General features: G+C 47.4%; 1 protein-coding gene and 1 non-coding gene across 2 annotated transcripts in view; one reads left to right on the plus strand and one right to left on the minus strand.

The window, feature by feature from the left end:
- The window catches only part of Paxip1 (PAX interacting protein 1), a 47,239-nt gene that overhangs the window by 14,699 nt on the left and 4,601 nt on the right, over positions 1-27,939 (minus strand). Inside the window, exons 3-10 of the mRNA XM_051152209.1 lie at positions 25,123-25,166; positions 22,933-22,996; positions 16,505-16,618; positions 13,118-13,744; positions 6,177-6,933; positions 5,712-5,806; positions 1,432-1,527; positions 362-499 (exon numbers count right to left, since the gene is read on the minus strand). Coding sequence (XP_051008166.1) covers positions 362-499; positions 1,432-1,527; positions 5,712-5,806; positions 6,177-6,933; positions 13,118-13,744; positions 16,505-16,618; positions 22,933-22,996; positions 25,123-25,166 — 1,935 coding nt within the window. The remainder of the gene's footprint in view (positions 1-361; positions 500-1,431; positions 1,528-5,711; positions 5,807-6,176; positions 6,934-13,117; positions 13,745-16,504; positions 16,619-22,932; positions 22,997-25,122; positions 25,167-27,939) is intronic.
- LOC127194966 (U6 spliceosomal RNA) lies at positions 8,602-8,708 on the plus strand. Its single transcript, XR_007831343.1, has one exon. It is a non-coding gene; the product is annotated as a U6 spliceosomal RNA (small nuclear RNA).

Genomic DNA, 27,939 nt, shown 5'->3' on the forward strand with positions numbered 1-27,939 from the left:
TCCTGAAAGCATCAAGAGAGAAACTTCAGGGGTGGTACACGAAGCATATAGCATCAAGGCACTCACAGGGACGTACTTCTGGCATCTGTGCCATGATGCCCTGGTAATTTCAGGTAAGTGCTGAGCGCGCACACACAGGGCAAACTCTGGATCATTTGGCAGCAAGTACCCATAAATACTGACTAAGTTTTACCCACCAGTGGATGACTCATCCTAGGATCTGAAGTGTCAACGAGCTAAAACCAAGTAATCTTGTGCCAGGCACTGCTACAGTGTCCACAGCACACAGGGGGTGAAAATGCAACCCAGAGTTTTGGGACAGAACTGCATAAAGCCAAACAGAAGAAGAGATGGGCCTCACATGCTGTGAGCAGGGTTTGCCCCCAGGTGGGAATGCCACAGGGAAATGCAGGGCTCGATGTGGTGGCACCAGCTTCTTCTTCTTCAGGACTGTGTTGAGCCAGTGTGCGGTGACACACCGCTTTCTCTCCCGAAGTGCCTGGCAAACAAAACAATGGTCGTCTCTGGTTCTTGGCTTGCACAATGCAGCAATATACCACCATGTTCCCAGAAGCCAGTGAATCAAAGACTCCATCTCTAGGGGATCTGCAGCTCCTGGGCCGCCTACATGTTTCATGCACTCACAAAGAAACACATATAGTTACAATTAAATAAATAAATAAAAATAATTCCCCCCACAGACAAATACGCCCCAATCCCCTGCATATACAGGAAGAGTGTAAGCACAGATGAGGCACACAGTACAAAGCAGAGCAGTCAACAGTACCTAACAGGGTCCTCCTAAAGCCACTGTCGTATACACATTAGCATCCATCTGTCAACTAACAGGAAGATTTTTACAAAAGAAAAGAAATGCAAACCTTAGGAAAGGAGGCGATGCTGGGAGGAGCTTACACCCCAGGGTTTACTACTTGCTTTCTCAGTCTTATGCTCAGGAGCCCTGGCATGCTAAACCCAAGTGGTGCCAAATCCCATCCTGAGAGTCATCAGGATGGTGACCAGGAGGGTCTGACCAAGTTTCTCTGCCTCTCCCTGGAACTTCTTGCTCCCTCTCTATTGCTCAAAGCTGTCCACAACAGTATCTATACACTGAAGTGGCTTTCTTAGTTTTGGACACAGGAAAACATTCTCTAGAAGATTCTAAGCACTATGAGGTATGATGTAGTAGCTCACTTGTCTAACATGCATGACCCTCAGTTTGACTCTCAGCACCACAAAAAACCTGGCACAATGGTACATGCCTATACCACTCAAGAGGTAAAAAGAAGGAATCACAGGTTTATGGTCTTAAACTCTGTGACACGCTACTTGGGCCGCATGACACTGTTCCATCATAAACGTATTAAGCACTTGCTTTCAGGACTGCACATAACAATGCTAGGCCTCCCAGTAGTGGTGGCAGTTTCTTACCTGTGCATACATACCACTGACTTGACTCTCGCAGAGGAGGTGTGTGCATCGGCTCGTGAAAGTGGGGTCCACAGTGCCACCGTGTGCCTGAATTATCTACAGAAAAGACCCAGGCAACCTGACGTCAGCTTCAATTATTCAACTCAGACAACTATGAACAGAAGTCACACTACACTGGTCTAACTCATTCCCCATAGGATCAACAAAACCTAACAGCAACATTCACACACAATGCACAGAACTTTTGCCCAGCACACTATGCCACTCAGCTGTCTCAGAGAAAAAGGACTGCAGCATTCTTAATGCTGAGCCTCTTCACCCCAGCACTGATGACATTTTGGTCAGCAGAGTATGTGGCAAAGCTGCATGGGCAACGTACAGTGTCCAGTGGTCCTCCTGATTTCTCACTGAGAACTAGTGGTGTCTCTTCTAACCATCAAATGCTCTCAAAGCAGGTCTACTGCCCTTTCAAACCTTCACACTGTAACAGAAAGCTTCATCGGAATGTAGTGCGTATCAAAAATATATCTGATGAGCCAGGCACGGTGGCACACGCTTTTAATCCCAGCACTCAGGGAGGCAGAGGCAGGCAGATCACTATGAGCTTGAGGCCAGCCTGGTCTACAAAGTACAAAGCTGTCCTAGCCAGGATGGCTACACAGAGAAGCCCTGTCTCAAAAAAAAAAACACCTCATATATGTACGTACATGTACACACACACACACACACACACACACACACACACACACACACACACACCCCTCTCTGTCTCTCGCTCTCTCTCTGTCTCTCTCTCTCTCTTAGTGGAGATCAGTAATTATCACTCTTCCAGAGGACCCAAGTAAGGTTCCTAGCACCCATTCACCTGCCTGCATCTTGAGCTTCATGGGACCCAATGCCTTGAGCCTCAGGAGGCAACCTCCTATGTGTGCACATGCGTGCATGTGCATGCACACACACACACACACACACACACACACACACACACACAAAAACTGGTTCCAGTTTTGGAGAAGTTAGTTCTATCCTGGTGTTGGTTTTATACATAAGGCCATCACTACAGAGAACTGAATATTATTGAACACCAGCTGAAATGTAAGTTTAACACTGAGAAAAACCTGCTCTCAATCCAATTCTGGTTTCACTCAGCACTTTGAAATGCAGTTATTTGTTTTAACTGTTCATACATTTAGCTTCATGAGGATGTGACCAAGCCAGCAGTACCTGCCTTCCCCTGCTCCCCACCTGAGCTGTGTCCTCGGACAGTTACTCATATATTCTAACTCACACGTGCTGTTTCACGGCTTTCTGATCTCATACATTATCTACCTCTGTTCTTGGGTGAAGGTCAGGTCATCCAGGGCTTCCCATGTCCCCCTTAAGACAAATGTTCCTCCTTGTGTAAGTTTCGCTCCCTATTGCTGACCATGACCTCATCCCACCCTCAACATCTGCTGTCCTCAAAGTACCCTACCCTAATCTCACTCCCACGAGCTCCACAGAATGTGAGGTGCTCTTAAAGTGTGTCCTCAAATCACATAACCTCTCATAAGGCCCAGGGCTTCCCCCAAGTCCTGCTCTTGGTAAGAAGGGGAGGAGCCAATTGCTGCACTATGGTCACTCGCACAGCTGGAAGGCCTCTCCTGGCTAGCCCAGGGCAAGGTAAGCATTCCCTCAAGCCACCTACAAGCAATTGAGTCAGAGGCATCAATCAAGCCTTTCCAGGAACATTACCCAGGAGGGAACTAGAACCTTCACTGGGTTCCTCAGCAAGAGCCAACAGCCTCCCCATTTTCCTTGCCCCACCTGCCAAATCTTCGGTTCTATTTTCATATCTACTTGGAGTTCCCTTCAATGCTCACCCAAGAACTCTCTCACCATCCAGAGTCAAATCCTATTTCTTGGCTGCCTTGTCCCTTGCTGATCAGTAGCTTCTAAGCAGAGGTGTGGGGGAGGTGAACATTCTCAGCTAAGACACCTGCACTCGTCCTCACCCTGCAGCTGTACTCATCTGATGGGCAGGCTGTACACTATTTGACTAAGAAATCACCACCCTCAGCTCACACAGGCTTTACAAGCTAAGCTGAGCCCTAGACCCTGATCTACAGGCTCCTTACACTAAGTTTTTCAAGTGCCCTGAACAGCCCCTGCCCCAGCACTGCTCTCCCTCTGTTCGCTCTGTCAGTGTGTCCATCAGGGGTGAGCTGCTGTTCTTGACAGCTCTTTCCTTTTCTGTCCCAGCTAGCTCCCATCCTGTGGTGTTGCGGGGCTTGGGGTTTAGCAGTGGTGGGCAACTTGCTTCTTCTTCTTCTTCTTTTTTTTTTTTTAAAGATTTATTTATTTTATGTATATGAATACGCTGTCTTCACACACACCAGAAGGCATCTGATCCTACTACAGATGGTTGTGAGCCACGATGTGGTTGCTGGGAATCGAACTCAGGACCTCTGGAAGAGCAGCCAGTGCTCTTAACCACTGAGCCATCTCTCCAGCCCCAGAACTTGCTTCTTGAGAGTAAGGCAAGTTCAATCTTCAGCACAGGAGAAACACAGAAAAGACAAAAGTCAGAAAAAGACCAAAAACAAAGCAAGGAAACCTGTGCTGCTGCCTTCGGCACCCTTTGGTGCCTTGAAACAGACTTGAGAAAGCCAAACTGGTCAGGATGGAGTGCTGGCTCGACTGGCAAAAGCTTGTCTAACACGGGAAAGGCCCTGGACTAAATCCCCAGAACCCATACATGGGGAATGGTAGTACATGCCTATAATCCCAAGTGGCAGAAAGAAGTTAAGTTGTTCAAGGTCATCTTTGGAGTTCAAGGACAGCTTCTGGAAAGACCCTGCCTCAAGCAAGCATATGAAACACCAAACTTCACTGCTTCATGATCATCAGTTCTAGTTTGACCTTTTTCTTTCTTTCTTTTTTTTGGTTTTTCAAGACAGGGTTTCTGTTTAGCCTTGGCTGTCCTGGACTCAATGTGCAGACCAGGATGGCCTCAAATTCACAGCAATCCACCTGCCTCTGCCTCCTGAGTGCTGGAATTAAAGGCGTGCGCCACCTCATCTGGCTTCGACCATTTCAAATAGCTTCTCAATACCCAATTCCACGGCTCCCAATTCCCACGCCCCCCCCCCATTTCTGCCCTTGCAGCCCCAGACACCCTGAGGCTCCCCAACCCTATCCTCATGCCTCATCCTCTTCTGGCTGGTGAACATTCACCCTTCTGGTAAGCCCAAAGTCTACACCTTACCATGCAACACAACATCTAACTACTCGAGCTCACCCCTTTTCTACATGGCTTGCAAGAACACCCCAATTCCACTACCATGGCACCGAATAAAGTACTGGAAGCCAGGCAGTCTTTGTGCTTTGCTCTCCTGACTCAAGCGCTGCCCAGGACGAGACAGGATCATAGTCCCCATCAGTGCCACAAATGCATCTTTATTAAGTAGGCTACTGTGTTTGGATCATCTCCCCTTAGTCCTCCCGTGGACAGTCTCACGATCACCTGTCCAACCATGAGCTCAGGCCCATTTCCAGGCTCCTCTGAGACCTTTTCTATTCACACCATCACACGGCTTGCCTCTGTCCTGTTGGCTTGCCCAGCCTCTGCCCAATTCAACATTGCCCAGTCTTGCAGCACACTTGGCACCCACCAGAGGTTTAAACACCAGGAATGCTTATAGTGAACAATACTCAAGCAATGCTTCTATCCTAAACTCAGTTTTTATCTAAGGGGGGTATTGCTCCATTTTGATTTGTAGCATGACTACAAGAAAGACTTCCCAGCTGGGCGTGGTGGCGTACACCTTTAATCCCAGCACTTGGGAGGCAGAGGCAGGTGGATCACTGTGAGTTCGAGGCCAGCCTGGTCTACAGAGTGAGTCTCGGACAGCCAAGATAACACAGAGAAACCCTGTCTCGAAAAACAAAAACAAACAAAAAAAGAAAGACAGACTTCCCAAAGTTTTCTTTTTCTTTAAAGACATCCATAAAAAAGAATGAATAAAGAAAAATATATGGACTACCATTCCACAACTAAAAAGAAGACAATTACAGGTAACCATTACCCCTGAGGGAACTATAAGATCCATAAAGCCCAGCTCTCACCTAGCATCCACATGACAAAGCCCAGAAAGTGATAGGCACCTCTTATAGAGGGCAGCACTGATGGCAGGACTCATGGTACCGGAGTGCACACATGCAACTTGTTGTATGAGGCTAAGCAACCAGGCAGCCAGCCTACACCCTCAAGCACACAGCCCCCCAAACCCCCAGCTCACCCTTTTCCAGGTGGCCAGCAGCTGCTTATCCGACATCCGCTCGGGATAGTCCGCAATTGCAAACACACATCCTAGCAAGAAACCTTCTTCTGGAACTAGAGCAACAGACATGAACATAAATTAAAAGTACATTTCAATGAGTTTAGTTTGTATCCATAATCTGACTACATTTGGAATGTTGCTACAAATACACGAATCTATCTACAAAATCAGATCATTAAAAACAAGACATAATTAAATTAAATCCTCAGCATTGCTCCTGAGGCAGCCTGGATATACTGCACCAGTCCTCACTGTAGTGTGTGCAAAGCACAAAGCATCCTAATCACCTAACTGTGATGCCTGCTTGACAGGTATGAGACTCACACTCCACGTGCCACAATTATTTGATAGGCGCCATGCTCTCGGAGCACTTATGCAAGCTTGTAACTTGTAACTTGTGGGAAAATAGGAACCAGTACTAACTCTCCACTGCTGGGTCATGTCCAAAAAGCTGCTGCTGCTGCTGCTGCTGCTGCTGCTGCTGCTGCTGCTGCTGCTGTTGCTGAGGTGGGGGCTGCAGGGGCAGCTGCAGGGGCTGCTGGGGTAGAACCTGGTGCTGTAGTGCCTGGGATGGTTGGTTCAAGTGTCCTGCTTGATTCTGCATCTGCTGCTGTTGCTGCTGGTGCAGGCGCTGGAGCTGCTGCTGCTGCTGCTGCTGTTGGAGAAGGTTGTGCTGCTGCTGTTGTTGTTGTTGCTGTTGCTGCTGCTGGAGCTGTGCTAATTGGTGCTGCTGGAGCTGTTGCTGCTGCAGCTGATGGAGCTGCTGCTGCAGGGCATGCTGCTGCTGCTGAAATGGCTGCAGCTGTTGTTGAGGGCGATGCAACTGCTGCTGAGGGTGTAATGGTTGCTGTGGAAACTGGAGCTGCTGCTGAGAAAACTGATGCTGATGGACTTGCTGTGGGAACTGATGTGATGGCGGCTGAGGGTAAGGCTGTGGCTGTTGCTGCTGTTGCTGTTGCTGCTGCTGCTGCTGCTGGAGCTGCATGATCTGGGGCTGGAGGTGCAGGACTGGGTGTTGCTGTGGTGGCTGCTGGGGAGGATGGTGCTGCTGCAACACATGGGTCTCGGGAGCGCCTTTAGCCTGGCCAAAAAGCACACCACTAGCAGAGGGGTGTCCCTGCTGGCCATGCGCCACCTGCTGCTCTAGGTTTTTTGTGGGTGCTGAAAGGGACTGTAAGATCTAGAAAACAAAAGGAGGGCCAAGTCACTACCAACGATTGCTGAGAGGCACTACCCGCTCCCAGGCGAGTAACTGCATCCATGCAGTTGATATGCTAAACCGCTACATAATGGGAACCAGACAGCAACACTACACTGCTCTCACATATGCACTTTGTATTCAACATCCGGAGAGCAGGATGCTCAATTACAAAACAGAAAATGGACTAACATAGAAGCTGCAAGATGCTCAGGTGAAGTGCTTACTATCTGAGCTTAGCAACCTGAGTTGAAGCCTTGGAACCCACCAAAGAAAGAACCAATTCCCCAATGCTGTCTTCTAATCCACACACCACACCACCCCCACAACCCATGACACACACACACACTTAGGGGCGCTGATTCACAGAGCTGCTGCATCTTAAAGAACAAAAAAACGAGGCCAGGCGGTGGTGGCACATGCCTTTAAACCCAGTACTCAGGAGGCAGAGGCAGGCAGATCGCTGTGAGTTCGAGGCCAGCCTGGTCTACAAAGTGAGTCTAGGGCTACATAGAGAAACCCTGTCTCTGCGGGGGGGGGGGGGAGACAACAAAACAAGCAAATGGCAGTATCTGGTCCTGCTCGGGCCTAAGTGGCCTAGGCTACCAGAAATGTGGTGCTCACTCCTGCAACTCCCTCCCTCTGTACTGTGGTCTGCTTCCGACTGACTAGAGTGTGCTGTTGAAAGTGGCAGCCTTGGCTCATATCTCTCCACAAGTGCAGTCATGTTCTACTTTACCCTGCTTCTGGGAATCACTTCTATTTCAGGTAAGGCAGGGGGATCCACTCTTACCACCAGAGCAACACAGACCACAGCTATACCCAGCACAGCTCCTGTTCCTCTCTCACTGTACCTGACCCTGGGCAGTGTATGTGACATTAGAAAGGGACAGATGGACTCTAGCAAAAGGTGTGCTTAAAGGCTAGCTGGGCTCAACAATATGGACTTATAATTCCAACACTTAGAAAATGGAGGCAAGAGCATCAGGAGTTCAAGGTCAGCCCTGGCTTCATAGGGAGTTCAAGGCTAGCCTGAGCTACACAAGACAGTATCTAATAATAATAATAACAGCAATAGTAGTTGTTGCTGTTGTTATTATTATTATTGTTGTTGTTAGGATATAGGTGATGGGGCCATGTCAGTCTGACAACATGAGCGCAGAGCTCCCGAACTCACATAAGAGCCAGGCACAGGAGTACATGCACCTGTAATCTTTTTTTTTTCCCCCCTAACATTTTTTTAAAAGATTGATTGATTGATTGATTGATTTATACAGTACTCTGCCTGCATGCCAGAAGAGGGCATTAGATCACATCACATATGGTTGTAAGGAACCATGTGGTTGCTGGGAATTGAACTCAGAACCTCTGGAAGAGCAGTCAGTGCTCTTAACCTCTGAGCCATCTCTCCAGCCTTGTGCCTGCCATCTTAATGCTCTTACAGGGAGAAGGGATGCAGAGACTGGGGATAAGAGTAAGCTCACAGGTCATGTAGCCTGGCTATATAGCAGTGAACAAGAGAGACTTTGTCTCAAACATGGCGGAAGGCAGGAACTGACACATACAGTCCACACGAAACTGTGGTACAAGCACAACTATGTGCTTGTATATGAACATGCACATACAGGCAAAGTTTATTTTACATGAATGGTGCTCACTGTGGTAGCACATATATTAAAACTGGAATGATACATAAAATATTAGCATGGCCCCTACACAAGAACAACATGCATGTTCATTAAGAGTTCTGTAGTTTTGAAACTTCAATCCTACAGGCACTAAGGAAGGCTGAGAGCAGAAGTCGTCTTTCCCAGCTCTAAAACATGCATACATACAAGTAGCATACAGACTATGCAGGTTATATTCACATATTTGGGAGTATACACACACACACACACACACACACACACACACACACACACACACACACACACACGGGGAGGGAGAGAAAGAGAGAGAAAGAGATATGTAACAACTAATGGAAAGGAAGTAATGATTTTTTTTTTGAAAGAGAGAAGGAAGAGAGTTTGAAGGGAGGAAAAGGGAAATGATGTAATTATGTTAAAATCTCAAAAAATAAAATAAGGCTCATGAAAGCAGCTTTTCTTTTGTGCATTTTGTACCCAGATATAAGCCAACAGTGAGAACAATGATTAGAATGGCTTCCTGAAAAATCACTACAGCTGGTGAATAGCCTTCCTCAAACAAGACGAAGCAACAGATGGGACAACACAGCGACACATCAATAGGCCAAAGCAGCCATCTGTCACACTGCTGTCCTCTGCACTGTCAACCCCATCCAAAATGGCCCTGAGGAGATGCCCCACAACACGAAAACACTGCCAGGACAGTCACGGGGTAAATCTGCAGCCAGGCAAGCCCCTAGACCAACCTCTGGCTCCGAGGGAGATCCGCGAGTGCAGCTGACTTTGGTGTCTGTGTTTACGATATAATATATGATATAGCATTATGATAAAGGGAGGAGGGAAGGAGGCCAGCAGTGGTGGCGCACACCTTCAATCCTAGCACTTGAGAGGCAGAGGCAGGTATTCAAGGCCAGCCTGGTCTACTGAGTACCAGAACAGCCAGGGCTACACAGAGAAACCCTCCCTCAAATAACAGAGAGAAAGAGAGAGGAAAGGAGGGCATGGTATGTAGCTATTCCTGCTATGGGCTTAGAAGCAAAGGCTGATAAGCTCCCCTGCCATGGCTGACCCAATCTGCCTAAGGAGAAACAATAGAGAGTCAGGAGTTGGGAGAGTCAAGGACAACCATTAACATGGGGGCTCTGCAACAGTGATGGAGACAGCCACCAGAGCACTGCTGTGCTCACCACATCACCCTCCCATCTCATTTGCCTCAAGCTGAGAACTCAGCAGCCTGAGGAACCCAAGGAACAGACCATGTAACCACACCGCCTTCAAGCAACAATTCTCAACAGACAGTAACTTTGAATTTCCCTCCTTTAAACTGCATCACCCATGTTCCTGCCAGAATATAAAAAGCATTATGGTACATACCACACAAGCCCTAGCTAGGCCATACCAGCCATCAAGCAGGAGTTTGACAGTCACCTCCACATTGACCGAAAAATCAAACTAAGTCCCCCTTGTCTAACATTCTGAAATTCATTTTCTGTGCTCGGTAACAACTCTCAGGAAGGTCACCTGAGCCTACTTTTGCTGCTGCTAGCTGAGCTGGTTCTATTCTGGAGCCAGTGTCAGCACAGCCCCTGGCCCTCAGCTCATTTCAGATATCACTTTACGTCTAAACCCAAACAGACTTGGGATTCCTCACACTTGAACCTGCATCTATGCGAGCACACACAGCAGGAGACTATGACTGACCAACCCTGCTCCTGCTATGAGAGTGAGGAAGGGCAAAGCCCATGCCTTCAGTGTCAATGCATGGCTGCCACCCACAACTTCTCAGGGAAGGGAATACGCGGACTCTTGGGCAGCTGAAACCCGAACACCAGCTCTGAGACCTTCTTAGTCAACATTTCCAAGTGTTTACAGAGCAAATCCACCTGAACAGCCCAGGTCCCCCTCAACAGAACCTGCTCACCTTCAAATTTCTCCTTCTGGTGGTCTCAGCCTTCTCGCAAGTCCTGAGGTAAGATATGTCCACCGTCTTTGCCTCTGGCCTACTGACCATCACACTCCTTACTTTCAACTGTCACCAAGCCCACTAGCTCTCCACTACTCTTCCTGCTGTCCTCCACTGCTCTCCTAAAGTCCACCCGCTTTGTGGCTCTGGGTCCACAGGGCTCCTGCTTCCTGGACACTTATGTGCAGGAAGGTAGGGTGGCACATCCTCCATACTCGGGCTGGAACCACCCCTTATGTATAGTCCAGTATCCCCTACATCATGCTCCCCACAAGCAGACATGCCTAGTTTGTCAGCTCTGAGGCCCGTCATCTCCGTACCTTCCTAGAGACATGGAAGGGCTTTGGTCAGTCACATACTTGGGAATAGTGGGACCTTAGGCCTCTGGAGGTTTCATTCCTAAAAGTGCTGTAGTTTCTGGAACAGTAGGCCAGGCTTTTGTTTGGTTGGTTATTAAAGGTTCATTTATTTTTATTTGTGTGAAAGATTGTTTTGCCTGCATGTATGCCTGTATTACACACGCATGCAGCGGCTGCTGAGGCCAAAAGAGGGCGGTAGGTCCCCTGGGACTGGTGTTACATGAGTGCTGGGACTCAAACTGAGGTTCTCCAGTGTGCTCTGAACAGTGTAGTCATCTCTTCAGCCCCAACCAGCCAGCTTTTATCATACCACCCACCACCATTACCCCCCAAAAGCCTGAAATCCAGTCTGTATAGAAAACCTTGGAATCTGGGCAAACGTATCAAATTTTATAATTTATTTTGACCAGTGTAGAATGTACCTATCCGTGAACTCCAAAGGGCACAGTCCAGGCTCTGCCTGTGGTCACTTCCTTGTCCATCACTGCTGGACCCACTCTCTGCATGTTGTCCCTGCTGGGGCATGTTACTATGCATTTCAGTGTCAAAGTCCCGATGACAGCAGTCTATCAGGGCTATAGGCCAGCAGAGTTCTAGCCTGCCCCTCAATTTCCCTCTGCCCAGCCTGAGCACCTTCTTATAATACATTAAAGTTGTGGTTGCCAACCTAAACTAGTGCTGGCCATGTCCAGTCTCTGGATCAATTATCTCGCAGTAGCCCCATTCTCCTCAGACCTGGATAACCCTCTGCTGTCTATCTTGCCTCAGCAGCTAGCTTTTCTTTTCCCAGCACCTAAGAATGCCTGGAGTCACCTGGATCATGTCCCCTCCACTGTCTCTAGAATCTCAACCACCAGTATTCACTGCTAACGTTACAGACAGGAGACAGTTTTAAGCATCTCTAACCACTAGAGGCTTTCTTAAAACCCTTGCCATAATCAAACCCAGCAAAATGGTTCATAACATCATCTCACACCAAAGCCATTAAGAGTTATCTATGTCCACCTCAAATGATACTGGGTCTTGCCTCAAGCTGTTACCACAGTAGAAGAAAACTATTAAGGGGTGGGGGTGGGGGGGGGGGGCGGGGAGAAGAGAACCAATCTGCCAGACCAGAAAAGCCATCGGCCGCACCTGCGGGTCGATGTCGCCCACCACGTAGTACTTGACCTCTCGGAATAGATCTTCCAGACCACCTTTTCTGTGGGTTCTGGAGATTGAACTCAGGACATCAGGCTTGTATAGCAAGTGCTTTTAGCCAGTGAGCCATCTCCGCAGTCCCTAATGGGAGGACTTTTGACTGCCCATGCCCTCTGCTCCCAGCATGCCCCTGGACTCTCCTCTTGCTTCGTACTACCTCATGCAGTCTGTCGCAAAGCTAAAGAGCATCGTGTATTGTCCACCCCACTCACCTCCCTGCCTGCATCCTTCTTTTGCACACCACCTGAAAGGGTCTCTAGCTGTCACACCTGCAGCTCTCTCAACTCTCTGCTACAACACAAGCTCTGCTCGCTCACTCCCTCACTCAGCAGGACCCTCTCAGCGCTGCTCTCTAGCCTCTTGTGGGGCTTTCCCGTTCCCCTCCCCTCTCACCCTTTATAGCTCTTCATACAGCACCAGTCCGACCTCAGCCAGCGCCGCTCAGGTCCTCTGGAGGGTTCCCATGAAACAAGGGCACACTCCTCCCCATGACCACCTAACAAACCTGCTTGTCTGTCTCTCATGGTGCTCTCACACCACCCAGCTCACTTCTCATGTCCTCAGAGAGCAGCAAATCCTTGCCACTTTGGTCTTACCTGGAACTCACCTCAGTCCTTTCCATAATCTGTCATTTGAGGCTGACTGACATCACCTCCATCCTAACACGACTCCTGTTATCAGGAAGTGTCTGACTTTGACACGAAAACACATACACACTAGCATGCACAAACAGGGACACCGTACAAAGATGTGAGCCTTTAGGACACCCGCTGAGTTTACTCCTACGAGAACACAAATGGCTACATTGCCAGGCCATGAGACCTCATGTAGCCACTAGCAGGTATTTGGTCCCTGCTAGCCCAGATGTCACCATCTGATTCATGCCTGTTTAACATGACTGTAAAGAAGTTCCCACAAAAATGGGACTCGTAAGTAACCTGACCTGAAGGGTCACAAAATGGCACTCTTGAATGCAATCTTCAGTTTCTGAGACTTACGTGGGCAACATTGGATGGCCGGCTGATCTGCTGAATGTCGGCGTTGTTTGTGATGTTTCGCAACGTCCGCACAGCTGGGCTCCAGGTCCCTAGCACTTCTGATCGCTCAGAACTCTGTAGGTTTTGTCCAGCAGCCATTAAGGTACCCCGCATGTCAGGAGGCAGGATGTCCCCTGGGACAGGTGGAACATTGGCACACAGGTTAATGAGTCCAGGCCCTTTTCCCTGAGGCAGCCTGCGCTGGGCCGTGGTGAGAGGTGGGGCTTCTGCTGGGGCCCAGTTCAAGCTCCGCTCCTGCTTTTCCGGGGACGAGTCAGAAGAGTCATCAAACATCAGCTCCCCCTTGGACACCTCAGCCCTGGGCTTGGGAGAGCACGGCTGGTCCGCAGGAGAAGCTTCTGGAGAGCTGGCTGCACTTGACTTCTCCTCAGTGCTGCCCTCGTTCTGAGAGTCCTGCTCCTCGTTATCGCCCTCCTCCTCCTCTTCCTCCTCTTCCTCTTCATAGATGATCAGACGTGGATGGTAAAAGGCTTCATCCTTCCTGCTCTTCTCGGACACACAGTCCAGGACCCAGTCAGGAGTGACAATCTTAATACTTGCTCTCCTGACAGCACGCTCGTATTTCTCCTAGGAGGGAAGCATAAACACACACTAAATGGACACTGTGTCCTCTCATCCTACAAGCATGCATTTGAGGACAGAGCTTACCATGGGATATAGATGCAGAGCTGCTGGTGTCCCTGCCATGCTACCCAGAGAGGCAAACCCATGCCTGTACCTGTGAGCAGAGCTGTAAGAGGCACCACAGGCACATCCTGATTGCAGCAGGAAGCTTAAAGACTCAATCAACTTTTATAGGTGACATTTTAAGTACATACGGAGAACTAGCAATCTTACAGAAAATAATTAAGCAAAGACCTGAAATCTCTATTTATATGCTTTTTATAGAGCTGGCTGTCCAAGACAGGCTCACATTCACTAAGAGAACTGTAGGCAAATGCCTTCAAGTCAATGTAATAGGAATGGTCACAGGGGTGTGACTGCCCTCCCCCAAAGATGTTAAACATACAGTAAGAATACAACTTAGAACCAGCACTAAGAGACAAGGTGTAGTGTTAGTATTAACTGCCAACTAAGCACCTAGAGGGCAGGCCTCCGGGCACCCCTGTGAGAGATTATCCTGAGAATAACTAGCTGTTAAGGGAAGACTACTAATTGTGGGCAGGATGGTTCCGGAACAGAGGACCCTAAACAGTATGACGGGGAGGCATACTGAGCTCTGGCATGCACTCAGTCACCACTTGCTTCTGACTGTGGACTAGATCCCGCAAGCCCGTCACTGTGATTTCCCTACCTCAACAAAGTTTCTCCCTTAAATTGCTTTTGCTGCTACAAAAAGAAACTTGGGCAGGTTGGTGAAGAACTAACAGGGCAGGATTTGGGAATGCCTCCCAGATAGGCCATGACTGGGACAGAGAAGGTAGGACTGCCTGGTGAAGAAGGCAGACAAACAGCACAGTGAAAAAAGAGTGAAGAAAGAGGTGAGGGTCTACCCTCCTGGGAAGCTTCTTGAAGAATCAAAAACAATAAAATAAAAGTGGATGTAAAAACACAGTGTGTAGCCAGGCTTTAATTCCAGGACTCGGGAGGCAGACGCAGGCAGATCACTGTGAGTTCGAGGCCAGCCTGGTCTACAGAGGAAGTTCCAGGGCAGCCAATGCTACACAGAGAAATCTTGTCTCAAAGGGGGGAAAAAATATCCAAATTCTTAGTCAGCTGTTTGAGTGATACACACCTTTAATCCCAGTGCTTGGGAGGTAGATGCAGGGAGATCTCTGAGTTGAGGCTAGCCTAGTCTACAAAGTGAGTTCCCGGACAGCTGGGGCTGTACAATGAAGAGACAAAACAAAAAGATTTTAATTCCTTTAAATACAAGTTTTAGGAAGTAGGGGAGATATATGCAATATGTGTCCTTGGTGGGCCAGGTACCTTTCACAGAAAAAAAAAAAAAAATCACAATAATGAGCTCTAGGCCAGCCAAGGCTACAGTAAGACCCTGTCTCAAGAAAACAAAGAAAGTAACAGCAGGGATGGGATTACAATGATGAAAAGGCCACAGCTAACAAGTGAGCTGGTTCCAACTACTTTCCTCTAAATACTTGTATGCACATCAGGAGAGCAAACAGCACTGCCCTGTGCCAGGAAGACCCCAGATGCCTTCGTTTCTCACCTACCCAAGTGCATATACTGATATGTACACTAGAATGCTAGAATCTTTGTTTTCAACTTTTCCCCTTCCCACTGCTGAGGATGGAACCCAGGCCCTCAAGCATGTGAAGGTAGCACTCACCATTGTCCAGACAAACCACGCTACATCAGCATCCATACCAGAGGGTATGAATCTGCCAATCTCCTGCTGACTTGTCAATGTGCTGTGGAAACTCAACACCCAAATTCAGTCCTCTGAAAGAACCACAAGTGTACCTGACCACTCAGCAATCTCTCCAACCTCCAGGTAATCAACGAGTAAGTAAATATTGCAGGCTGACATTCAAAAACTTAATACTTGACAAACCCACTGTGATGGCTATTCTTGGTTGTCAACTTGACTACATCTGGAATGAACTACAGTCCAGAAATGTAGAGCACACCTGTGAGAAATTATTTTTGCTTGGTTTGAAGTGGGCAAACCTACTTCTAGTCTGGAACTTTGAGGTAGAAAGACATGCCCTTTTCTTTTCCTTTTTTATTAATTAATTAATTTACTTATTCACTTTACATCCTGAAAGATGCATGCCTTTGATCCAGATCTTGAGGTGGGAAGACACACCTCTAATATGGGCCATGCCTTCTGCTGGAAGCCTCTGTAAGGACATAGAAGGAAGCTTTGCTCTTTGCCTGCTTGCCTTGCCTCGTTAGCAAAACTATTCCTTCACTGTCACTGGAGCCTGCTTTTTCAAGATTTCAGAATGTACAAAGACCAGCTGAGATACCCAGCCCTGTGGTCTGAGCAACAGCTGGATTCTTGGACCTTCCATTCATGGCCTACCACTATTGAAGTAACTAGACTGCAGCCTGTAAGTGATTCTAGTAAGTCTCATCCATCTATGTATGTATGCATCCATCTATCTGTTATCTATCTATCTATTAATCTATCTAGAATCATTCCATAAGTTCTGTTTAGCTAGAGAACCCTGACTCATACACCCACCCTATTCATGTACTGCCTCTTAAACTCATAATTTATCATCTCGCATCTTTTATGGCAGAAACTAATATAAGCAGCTTCTGTAGACCGACTGTAGCCATTGCAAAGAGCTTCTTTAAAAGCATCTTTGATGCCTGTGAATGTGTGACCTGAGAGGATGGTGCATTTGCAGCGCTTACCCCCTTTGGCTCCGGAACAATCAAATGTGTACACTTCTTGTTGAGGTTTAGCTGGCAACTGCCCCCATGGAACGTAACCAAGGCCCACAGGGCACTGCGGTCCTCAGACGACACCTGGCAGAGAGTGGGAAACAAGTCTTCATCATACATCCAACTGTGTCTCCATTTCCACTTACTACACTACGGTGTCCACACACTTGTTCATGGGTGGGCTCTCTCAGCCAGCTGGCCAAAGGATGCTGTTGAGAAACATAAGAGCAGCACTCAGCCCTTTGCCGTGTCACCAACTGGGCAAAACTTACTGCCATCCAGGGCTGTGTGAGTAGCTTGGTGGTAGGCAGAGCTTGCCTTGCATAGACAAGGCCTCGGGCTAGTTCCCAAGAACCACAAAATAAATTTAAATTTTTTCCATTTATGGCTAAAGAAAAGGTTCAGCAGTTAAGAGCACTGGCTGCTCTTCCAGAAACCAGCGTTCAGTTCCCAACTGAACAACTGGCTGTTCCCAACCATCTGTAACTCTAGTTCCAGGAGACTCAACATCCTCTTTGGTCTCCATGGGCACTGTACACATGTAGTGGTGGTGCATGACTTTAATCCCAGTACTCGGGAGGCAGAGGCAGGTGGATCACTGTGAGTTTGAGGCCAGCCTGGTCTACAAAGCAAGTCCAGGATAGTCAAGGCTACACAGAGAAACCCTGTCTCGAAAAACAAAAAACAAAGAAAAAAACATTTAAAAATCTTTTTAAAGCCAGGCGTGGTGGCGCACGCCTTTAATCCCAGCACTCGGGAGGCAGAGGCAGGTGTATCACTGTGAGTTCGAGGACAGCCTGGTCCACAAAGTGAGTCCAAGACAGTCAAGGCTACATAGAGAAACCCTGTCTCGAAAAACAAACAAACAAAACAACAACAAAAAAAAATCTTCTTAAACTCCATATATATCCCAAAAGCATGAATAGAGGGGCACAGTCAGTAACAACACCAACAACAAAAAAAAAAACTAAAGAGGACAGAGACTACTTCACTTCCCACCATTTCTGAAAATGTTCAAGCACCAAAATTATATTCATAGGGGCTGGTGAAATGGCTCAACAAGTAAAACATTTGTTAGGCAAGCCAGACAGCCCAAGTTTGATGCCAGGAACCCACATAAAAGCAGAATCAACTTCACAGAACTGTCCTTTGGTCCACGTGCACACTTTTGACACGACTTCCCGCCAAAAAACAATCATAATATTTTTTCATCAAAGTTACAAAGAACTCTGTCAGAACTAGTAACAAATCTTTATTATGCTATGGATAAAGTTGTAAGATAAAATCCAGTGAGTGGACAGCCAACGAGAAACCAAACACTCCATGGGAAAAGCCAGTCCTTATGCTTCACAGACTCCAACGCTGCTGCCACTACCTGTCTGCCTACCATGTGAAAGAAACTGTGTCACATGCTTCCCATACTAACCTGACTGTGATTGTGACACACAGGACTTGATACCAACCCCAGTGACACTCAGGAATGGTGGACATTGGCACTTGACACCCCAGTGTGTCATCCCAGGTCCAACTCTATACACACTGGCAGCTGCTCCTCTAAGGCAGGACCTCTGGGAAAGGCCAAACTAACTTCTCAAGGATAAGACTTAGTCTAAAGGGCAAGAGAAACACTTAAGAAATGTAATGCAGTATTCGCCTTGAGATAATCACACAGGCACATATATCTTTTCTGGATAAATATAAGTTGAGGATTACGGGTGTTGAAGAGGCCTGGGTACTAATAAATACCTGACTTCTTAATGCCAGCATGTGGCCCCCAGAGAGCCAACCTTAGAGAGCCACTCCCAGGGGCTGTGCTGTTTTTTGGCTTTTGTTGGTTTTTTTGAGACATGGTTTCTCTGTGTAGCCCTGACTGTCCTGGACTTGCCTTGTAGACCAGGCTGCTTCCGCTTTCCTGAGTGCTTGGATTAAAGGTGTGTGCCACAACGTCCAGCTCTAGGGGCTGTTCTGTATTCCACACTATCTGACTACAGGTGAACTTTCTAAAGTCATATTCTAATCAGTACCTGACCAGGTTAGTAACTTCTTGCAGTACTTGCAAAAAGAGGTTTACTTATCTGACAAAGACTGATCCAATGACTCACTATGCAATATGTATTTAAAACGAGTATAAAACCTAATCTAGATGCAGGCTTACCACTTTAATGGCCATGTTGGAAGGACTAGCTTCTTTACAGGTAGAGTAACTGGCCTTCACTGTGCACCCCTGCCACGGGCACACACCTCACTAGGCAAGGGGAGCACCAGGAGAACGGGACACTGTCTCTGGTATCCAGCTCCTGTCAACTCAAGAGTACACCCACAGCAGCTCAGAGCTCTGCAGCAGCAAGACTAGCCTCTGTACCCCCACAACAGTGACTGTCACCTCCACCTCAAGGGACATGAGGGCATTTTTATTTTTACAAATTTCCGTAATTTCCAAATTTTCGAAAGCAGTCTCTTTAAATGGGGAAAAGTGCTTATTTTTAAAGCCATCTTTCTAAAACCATGTTGGTTCCAATGCTTTGCTGCCTCCTCCCAGTGTCAGGCTAAATCCCAACTCTCCAGCATGGGACCAAGGCAGCTTAGCCTGTCTGGCTCCTGTGCCAACCACTCCATTGTCAAAACACTGAAGCATCTATATGGCAAGCCTCCCTCCTGCTGTCCCTCCACTGAACCCCTGACAAACCATTACTATGAGCAGCGCCCACACACCAACAATCTGCTCTTGTCCGATTGTCCTCCTGGTGTACAATTCGCTCTGACCCCCACCCCCAACTCTGCTTCCCTACTACCAGGTGGCACTCCTCTCAGCTAGGCAAAGTGGTGCTTGTCTGTAACCCCAGCATCTGGGAAATGAGACAGAAATTCAAGGCCATCTGAGGACCAAATATTCAAATGCATGAGCCTATGGGGAGGTATTTCTCTTTCAAACCGCCACACCTGAGGTTAGACTGGACACATTTGAGACCCTATCTCAAACAAACAATTTTAAAAAAGTGCCCCCCTTCCAGTCTCCACAAACGAGGAAGGCAGCCCATGATTCCAGTCTCCATGGTACCCTCCTCAGTCAGCTAACACTGCTTACTAAAGTCTAGGGTCCCCCATGTGATGTGATCCCTGAGCTGATCTTGGGGCCTAGCACAGTCAAGAAATGCGACTGACATGCAACTGCAGCCTTCTCAATCCAAGTCACAACTGATCAGACTTTCCATATTTGTGGAGCTCCACAAATAACATCACCTAGCTTTAGTGCCTGGACAGGCATGCTGGGACCATAGTCCCTGACCTCATCATGGGCAGCTTCCCCACTCCCCAGACTGACCATCCTAGGGATCTATCCGCAGCCTACATTCCAAGACCACTTAGATGGCTATGCGATTTCTGAGCTTCAGGGCCCTAGCTTCACCTTGCCATCTTTTCTCTCTTCCTGGTCCTGCGTCACAGAAGTAGACTGAAGGAACACACCCACACCCACAATTTATTACAAACTCAGAAAGCAGACGTTCCCAGGAATATAAACCAAAGCAGCAGTATCTAATTTGCTCTTCCGACTTCATCTCCATCCTAACTAGCACCTGCCTGTCCAATCCTTCCCATGTGTTCAGTCCCTGGGACTGCATGCCTTACCCAAGGGTCTCTTGTGCTCCTGCCGCCTCTCCCCTACACTCCCATCACGTCACATGTCCTTCAAGTTGTTCTGTGTGGGCTGCTCACGGACGTCCCAAATTCCACTGCACACCAGCATCCTCCATCCTTTACGTACCAAGCTCTACCTGATTTCCCATCAGCTTGTTCCCAGGCCCTGACCTGAAGACACTACCACTCTGGCTACAGTACTGGCAAGCTCTGGGACCTGAGAGTTCCCACCACCACTAGGGTCCACACTGCACTTGTGAACTCATCTCTGCTCTCCACAGTGTAAAATTCTAATGTCCACCCTGACCGCCATCACACCCACAGCTCCCAGATAAAATTTCCTGGCACTCATTAGTCATTTTAATCTCATTTTCCAAAGCTTCTAATGTAAATGTTTACAAGCCAAATTAAAATATGTAGTTAAAACAAGAAGGATAGCCGAGCTCAGTGGCACACACTTTTAACTCCAGCATTCAGAGAGGCAGAGGCAGGTGGATTCATGTGAGTTCAAGGCCAGTCTTGTCTACAAAGCAAGTCTAGGACAGTCAAGGTCTCAAAAAACCAAACCAAATCAACCAGACTGGCCTTCTTTGCCAAGCCCAACTCAGGGAGCTGGTTTCATAGTCTTCCCTGACCTACCCTTCTGCCCTCCCAGCCCTGCCCTTCCCCCAAGTACCAGGCACACCTGCATGCTTTAAAGGCCTTCCAGATCCAGCCCCTTCTTCCTTCAACAAGCTCCGCTCCTGGCCCACTCAGGTCACACTCTGTCAAAGTGTGCCCTCCCTCTAAGCCAAACCAACACCCTCCTTTCAAAAGCAGTCACATCTGGACCCCCACTTCACCTTCCATACACAACATGGCATGCTATAACCCCATTTTATATGTTACATGCCTCCTATTACATTTACTACGACCACTGCTAAAATCAGGGTAATATTTAATTAGCTACTTAAAACCCTGCGATCATCTTACATTAGCATAATTTCAGCTTTGTTTCCCCAAGTCAAATCTACTGAACCTCACATCTCTGTCCTCCCCACGCCAACTAGGCCTAGCCTTCTCCTGTCCTCACTGAGTCTGAACCCCTTCTGACGGAGCGAGCCACACGGAGCCCGGAAGCCCCATGGATGCCAGAATAAGGGAGTGAGGCGCATGGTGCAGGTGAGGCAAACAGCGCTCTGTAGAGACAGAGACATGGTGACGTGGCCTCACTTCCCACGTGTCTGATGCTATTATAGATCTGGAAAGCACAGAGATTGTACGGAAAACAGTAGAGGCTGCACACACCCAGAACTGCCAGCATTTACAAGTCTTATATTGATCAAAAGTTACAAGCATCCTCATGTAAATATATATTTAGACCAGATGGGGAGGGGGTGACACTAAAAAAATAGAGTAAAATTTTTAAAAAATTAAAGAGAAAATCAATCTTAAAATAAATTACAAATCTCAACAAATTCTTGTTTAAAGAAATAAAACAGGGGAGGGGGAACAGCAACTTTAATGATCTGCATCAAAGTGATGCCGCCAATCAAAATAGAAAAAAAATCAATAAGATTCCGCAGGATTTCTAGAATTTACACGACAGAAAAGAACAAGTAACTCCAGATAAACTTACTTACTCATTGCCTGGACAAGAGGGGCCACTCAGGGGCAACATCATGTGTTAAAGGTTAAGTCTAGCCAACAACCTAACAACGGTAACCCAACACTCCCTGGTTCCCAACCTGGGCAAGGCTGAGGGGAGAGGGCAGGCAAAGCCAAGTCCGTCCCAGCTCATGAGCATCCTGCTCTACTCCTTTCCCAGAGACCTGAAGAAAGGTAGGAAGGCAGTTCCTCAGACCTGCACCCCAGGCACCCCAGGATGGACATCTTCTCCTGCCTAAGTCACTCATTTCAGCACACTGTTTAGTGGCACACTGACTTGTGACCGGCGTGTTGCAGCTTAGGCTTTGTCAGCTGGGGCTAGAATAGGACACTAGCCCTAAGGATGGGCTTTAAAACAATACCCACCTTTCTCAGGACCCCAAATTAGCCACCAGCAACATTCAGCTTCCCTTTTCCCCTGGTTGACGTAATGGTGTACATCTCTGCTACATCCAGCTTTTCCACTTAATATCATGTCCCAACTCCACACACTTCTATACCTACACTGCTGTGTAAGCGTATAACATAGGGTTCTTAAGCCCTTCCTGTCACTGCCTGGTTATGACTGCGCCCTCCTGTAGATGACACATGCATGGCCATCCTTACTTCTACGCTTCTCAAACTGGGAGCATTACAAGCCTTGATATTGCTAGACCTGTCTGACTTCACTGGCAGTGAGCAGTACGTCCCCTGCATCCTCACCAGGACTGAATGCATCGTTACAGAAATAATGAGCAAAAACTATCTCATTATTAAAATGTTCATGTGACTAAAACTATATGAAACTACATAGCAAATGACTTGATGGGCTAATATAAACTAAATTGACTCCTTGGAGTCATCTGCTAAGATCTTCTTATTCATCTATAGGAAAAACCTTAGACTACAATTCTGAGTGAATTTTGTCTCTAATTTCATTTAAAGTATTTATCATATTTAAGCTTTTAAGTTACATATGTACATATATTTTATTGTCAGACAATGGTTAAGTGTGCTGGAAGTTGGCTATCAAATATAGTCAGTTTAGCACAAGGATTCTAGGGAGCTAGTGAATAGAAGTCATAGGTCCAAGCACGTGAGCACTCAGAACCATCATAGTCAATAAGCATGCTTACCTGAGAAAGGCAGGCAGTGAGTCCAAAAAAAATCTGACAGGACTCTGGAGAGAAACCATTGACTCTGTCGGAGAGTTATTAAGATTGCAATGAAGTAAGATGAGCACAGCTGGCACTCCACTAACACAAGCCCTGCCTCCCGGTGGGGCAGGCTCTACCACCTCCCTCCCGTCAGTGCATTTAGGAAGTGAGACAGGCTGAAGATGACCAGAGACTGCAGAGCAGATGGCAGTAAAGCATGAAAGGAAGTGAGCGAGTTTCAGTAAAGGACATCATAAAACCCAATTCTCTACTCACTCATAACTAAGAAGGACAGTGTGTTCACGTGAAAACTTCCTGACTCCCAACAGCTACCTAACTACACACCACACAGAGAAACACGCATACACACCTACAAAGCCATGTGCAGAAGATGTTAAATGCAGCACCACAGCTGTGCTTGGCCCACACAGGGCTCCTTCCTTGAAGAACTTGTGTGCTCTGAACTCAGGCAGGACGACTCAGGGCCCCGAATGCCTGGATTATAAATTCCCAAGACCCTTCCTAGTTCTAAAGCTGGCTGGAACATTCATCCAAGTTCCTTCTGTGATCTGCTGTGCTTAGATCTGCACTGATAGAGCAGGACTCCTGGAGTTCAAAACAGGGAGAAAGGACCTACGGAGAGAGCTGGGCAATGAACACCCGACCAAGGCCTCCCTTACAGGCACACTGACAAATCCTAAACATGAGCTATCCCCGCCTGTAAAGAAGGAGGCTCAAGCACAAACTCTTCTGCTCTATACTGCCATGCCACCTAACTTCAGGGCTCCTCCCCTTCTGCAGATGGAGGAGACAATAGCAAACCTCAGGGTGACTATCAGCCAGTCTTGGGCCTTGTTCTGTTGCTTTGGACAGTCAGGCAAGAGCTCAAACAATCTGAGGCTTCCTAAGAAGACTAGGATAGAGAAGAGGCCCAGGAAAGACACCAGGGATGTAACACTGGACTCCACTTCGGAGAGAACCACCTTCCTGGGGTTGGTTTGTCTGTCTGTCTGAAACCTATGCTTAAAAAGATGTAAAACAACAAAGAATTCCTCACTTTTTGACTGAATGAAGAATGAGAATCCTGAGCCAGAACTGCATCCTCTAAGAAGAGCTGCTGAGAGAGGAAAGCGTGCATATCTGAGGCCTGGTAGTGTCTCATCTGTGTCCCAGCTGAGTCCCTCTGCTCGGACTTGAGGATTATGTGCATTCAAAAGTGCTGCATGGCCCAGCAGTGGAATGAGGCAGCTGAGTGGTGATGTCCTTCCACAGCCCCCAGACTGGACATCAGCATCCTTACTGGAGTGAAGTGATTCCCCAATCTGCAAGGAATGCCTCTCCAGTGAAGCTTCACCCCCATAGAGTGAACCAAAAGCCAGTGGGCCTCAGGAGGAAACAGCAATGGTGACAAGTGACCCAGGTGGGACCCAACACAGGACCCTGTATGAGAATACGACATGGCTGGCTCAGGTGGGGAGAAGGCTGCACAGAGCAAAGTGGGCCTGTCTGCTTTTGGTTTTATTTTAAGACAGGGTTTCACATAGCCCAGGCTAACCTTGAACTCTCTCTTATGAAGTCATCCTTCAACTATTGATCCTCTTGCCTCTGCTCCTGAGTGCTGGGATAATGGCGTGTACCAACATGTCCAACTCATGCTGGGGCCTGAGCACAGGACCTAATATTCAGACAGCCTTTATCAACTGAGCTGCAGCCCCTGGCCCCACTCTATTTTTACAACCAGAGCAAGGGCTGGGTGGCAAGTATAGCATACTAAGCTTTCCATGGAATCTAAAAAGATGAATACACGTTACCAAACCAGGAACTTCCTTCTCATGTTCTCTATGAGTCATTCATGACTTTCTCACCTGATTTAGAATTCTAAAACTATTCTTTGTCTAAATAGACATCATAAGACTAAGAAGCACTGCAACTCTGGGTCCTTGCCACACTGCTGTCACAGCTTTTTGATGCAGGTAATGACGAGGACCAGGTACATACCTTTTCATATAGGATAGGAAAGAGCAGGGACAGAGGTGCAGAGGAAATGGCTGGCTTCACACTCAATACAGCTTAAACCCACAGCTGTCCCCCAGACCCGACTCCTGAGCCCACTGACTCAATGCACCTCAAACCCACAGCTGTCCCCGACCTCATTACACGAAAGGATACGGCAGGAGAGCACCACACTGCACGGACAGAGTCACCCAGGAAGGCTGAAAAAGAAAAGAATTACACAAATCAACACAATCACAATCTGTGACCAAAACGACATGACGCCACTAATGGTGGCTTCGGGGAGTTAAAGGCTCTGCTGGGCCCACCACAGACATACATCTATCTGTAAGCATGAGGACCAGAGACCATGTGCCCAAGCCACAAACCCCAGTCCCAGAAGGAAGCAGCCACTGCATTCCTCATGTTTGTGACAGACATGTAAATAAATTCAAGTGTACACCCTTCCTGCTTTTGCCTTATCCACCAGCTCAGCCCAGCCAAGGAACAGACCAAATTCACAAGATTTTGGTTTTACTTCAAACCAAGAATATAGTATTTTACAAAACATTAAAAAAAATTTTTTCCTAATCTATAAATTCCAAATTTGCATTCATTACAAGGTGGACTAACAGCTACCTTCTGGGTAGTTTATATTCTTGGAAAATTAGGGCACCTTATATTTCTAATCCAATCTTAAAAATTAGACACCTACTATGTTACTGTTCTAATAACTCTATTTCAAGAATCAATAATGTCAAAGTCTAGCAATGGTCCCAGTTAGCCGGCTGACTCCAGAAGCCTGGACAAACAAAAACATATATATACTCAATTACTTGTTACTTAGGCAGCAACATAGTCAACAAAATGCACTTCAAACTATGCAGATGGTACAAGCCTCTGGGCAGACAGTGACCAGGAAGAATGCAGCAGCCTCTGCTTGCATGCCAACCAGTAGGAGACACTGTGGTCAGGTCTGCTCTGCTGCTTCAGATGCAGGTGCAGTATGCCCTGTATAGCATTTTTCAAGTGACACATGAATTCTTTTTCTCTTTTTTTGGTTTGCGATAGGGTCCCACGTACTCAAGTGTAATATATAGTTGAGGCTGGCCTTGAATTTGTGACCATACTAGAATTCCAGGCCTAGACCATCATGCCCAGCTAAAGCCTTTATGACAAGATTGGTAAATATTTCACACAATGAAGACTGGCTGTATCTGGGATAACTTCACCAGACGAATGAGTGACATACTAGAAGGTTCGATGCTCTGGCAAAAAGGTTCAGCCAACATTGTTCCTTACTTTTGATAATTCTGATAACTACAATAAAATCTAGGTACTGAGCTAACATCAGTAACCTGTCCTGGACCAGGCATGGTGGTGCAAGTCTGTATCCCCTGTGATGGATTTGGCAAGGCAAGAGAACAAGGCCTACACCACATATCAAGATCATCTTGGAAAACAAAACAAAGCAAGCTTTGCGGCCAACTCTTCTGAGTTCAGAATGCCTTTTCATGGTCAAACTTTCTTCCCAACAGGGACACCTAGAAAGCATGGGAACTTGGGGAGCTATAGCTGAGATTACAGGAGCACTCCCTGAAACAGTACTACAGAGTCTTCACAAAGGCTGAGTGGGGGTCCCCAACTTAAAGACCATGCCAGGTCTATTGCAAGCAGAGGAGGGCCCCCTCTCCAGACATCAGAACAGTGCAAAGCTAGGGGCATATTGGTAAAACAGAATGCAAAAGGTTAGAGATGGCTCAGCTGTTAGGAGCACTGGCTGCTCTTCTGGCACATACATGGTAGACAGACATACATGCAGGCAAAAGACTCATATACATAAAGTAAAATTTAAAAAATAATTAAAAAGAAGTTAGTATCAAGGTGTGGCAGTTTGAATTAAGAATGGCCCCCACAAACCCACACATTTGAATGTTTGGTCATTAGGTAGTGGCACAGTTTGAGAAGGATTAATAGGTATGGCCTTGTTGGGGGAAGTGTGTGGCCATGGGTGGGCTTTAAGGTTTTGTTAGGGTATTTTGTAGTTGGTTTGAGTCAGGGTCTCTGTGTCAAAAGGTTTCTCTGTGTAGGCCTGGTTGTTCTGGAAATCACTCTATAAACCAGACTGACCTTGAACTCAGAGGATCTGCTTGCCTTTTCCTCCCAAGTACCACCAGCCCATCAGGCTTTGAGGTTTTAAAAGCAATAGCCAGGACAATCCCCACCCCACCCCCCACCCCTGTGTGTGTGTGTGTGTGTGTGTGTGTGTGTCTGTCTGTCTGTCTGTCTGTCTGTCTGTCTCCCCCACCCCACCCTGTCTCTCCCTACCTACAGATTAGGGTGTAGCTCTTAGCTATTGCTCCAGCCCCTGCTTGCATGCCACCATGCTCCCCACCACGATGATGATGAACTAAGCCTCTGAAACTGTAAGCATGCCCCATTTAATGCTTGCCTTGGTCATGGTGTCTCTTCAGAACAACACAACAGTGACTAAGACAGAAGAAGTATAGGCCAAAGAATGTGCCTGCCCCTGGGAACCAGGCCTCAGCCCCTGTCAGCTAAATCCATATTCCAGCACCTGCATGGGAACAGAGACAGGCCTCAACTCAGACTCAAGAGGGTAAGGTAGGAAGTACTCCAGACTCAACTGCAGGTCAGCTCTGAGAAGCCCCATCTCCCTGTGACAAATCACACTGCCACAAAAAACAAGTAGACTGGAATGCTCACATGGGTCATTTGCTCAAGAAATACAGCCAGAGTAGGTGAAGTGGGATAGGGCACAGTCTGTCACAGTGGCACCATGGCAATTCTTAGATATGCAGCAGCCATGCTGTACACTTATAAGACAAAAGCAGGCTGCTCTACCCAGCCTACAACTCTGTAGTCACAAATTCCAAAATGCCACTTTTCAACCTGCAACTCCTCTTGCAGGATAAAGCTGCCTACACTGCTACATAGTTCACTGTTCCCAAAGACAGTGGTATCTGGCGATTC

This window comes from Acomys russatus, chromosome 10 (genome assembly GCF_903995435.1).
Source record: "Acomys russatus chromosome 10, mAcoRus1.1, whole genome shotgun sequence".
NCBI classification, from domain to species: domain Eukaryota; kingdom Metazoa; phylum Chordata; class Mammalia; order Rodentia; family Muridae; genus Acomys; species Acomys russatus.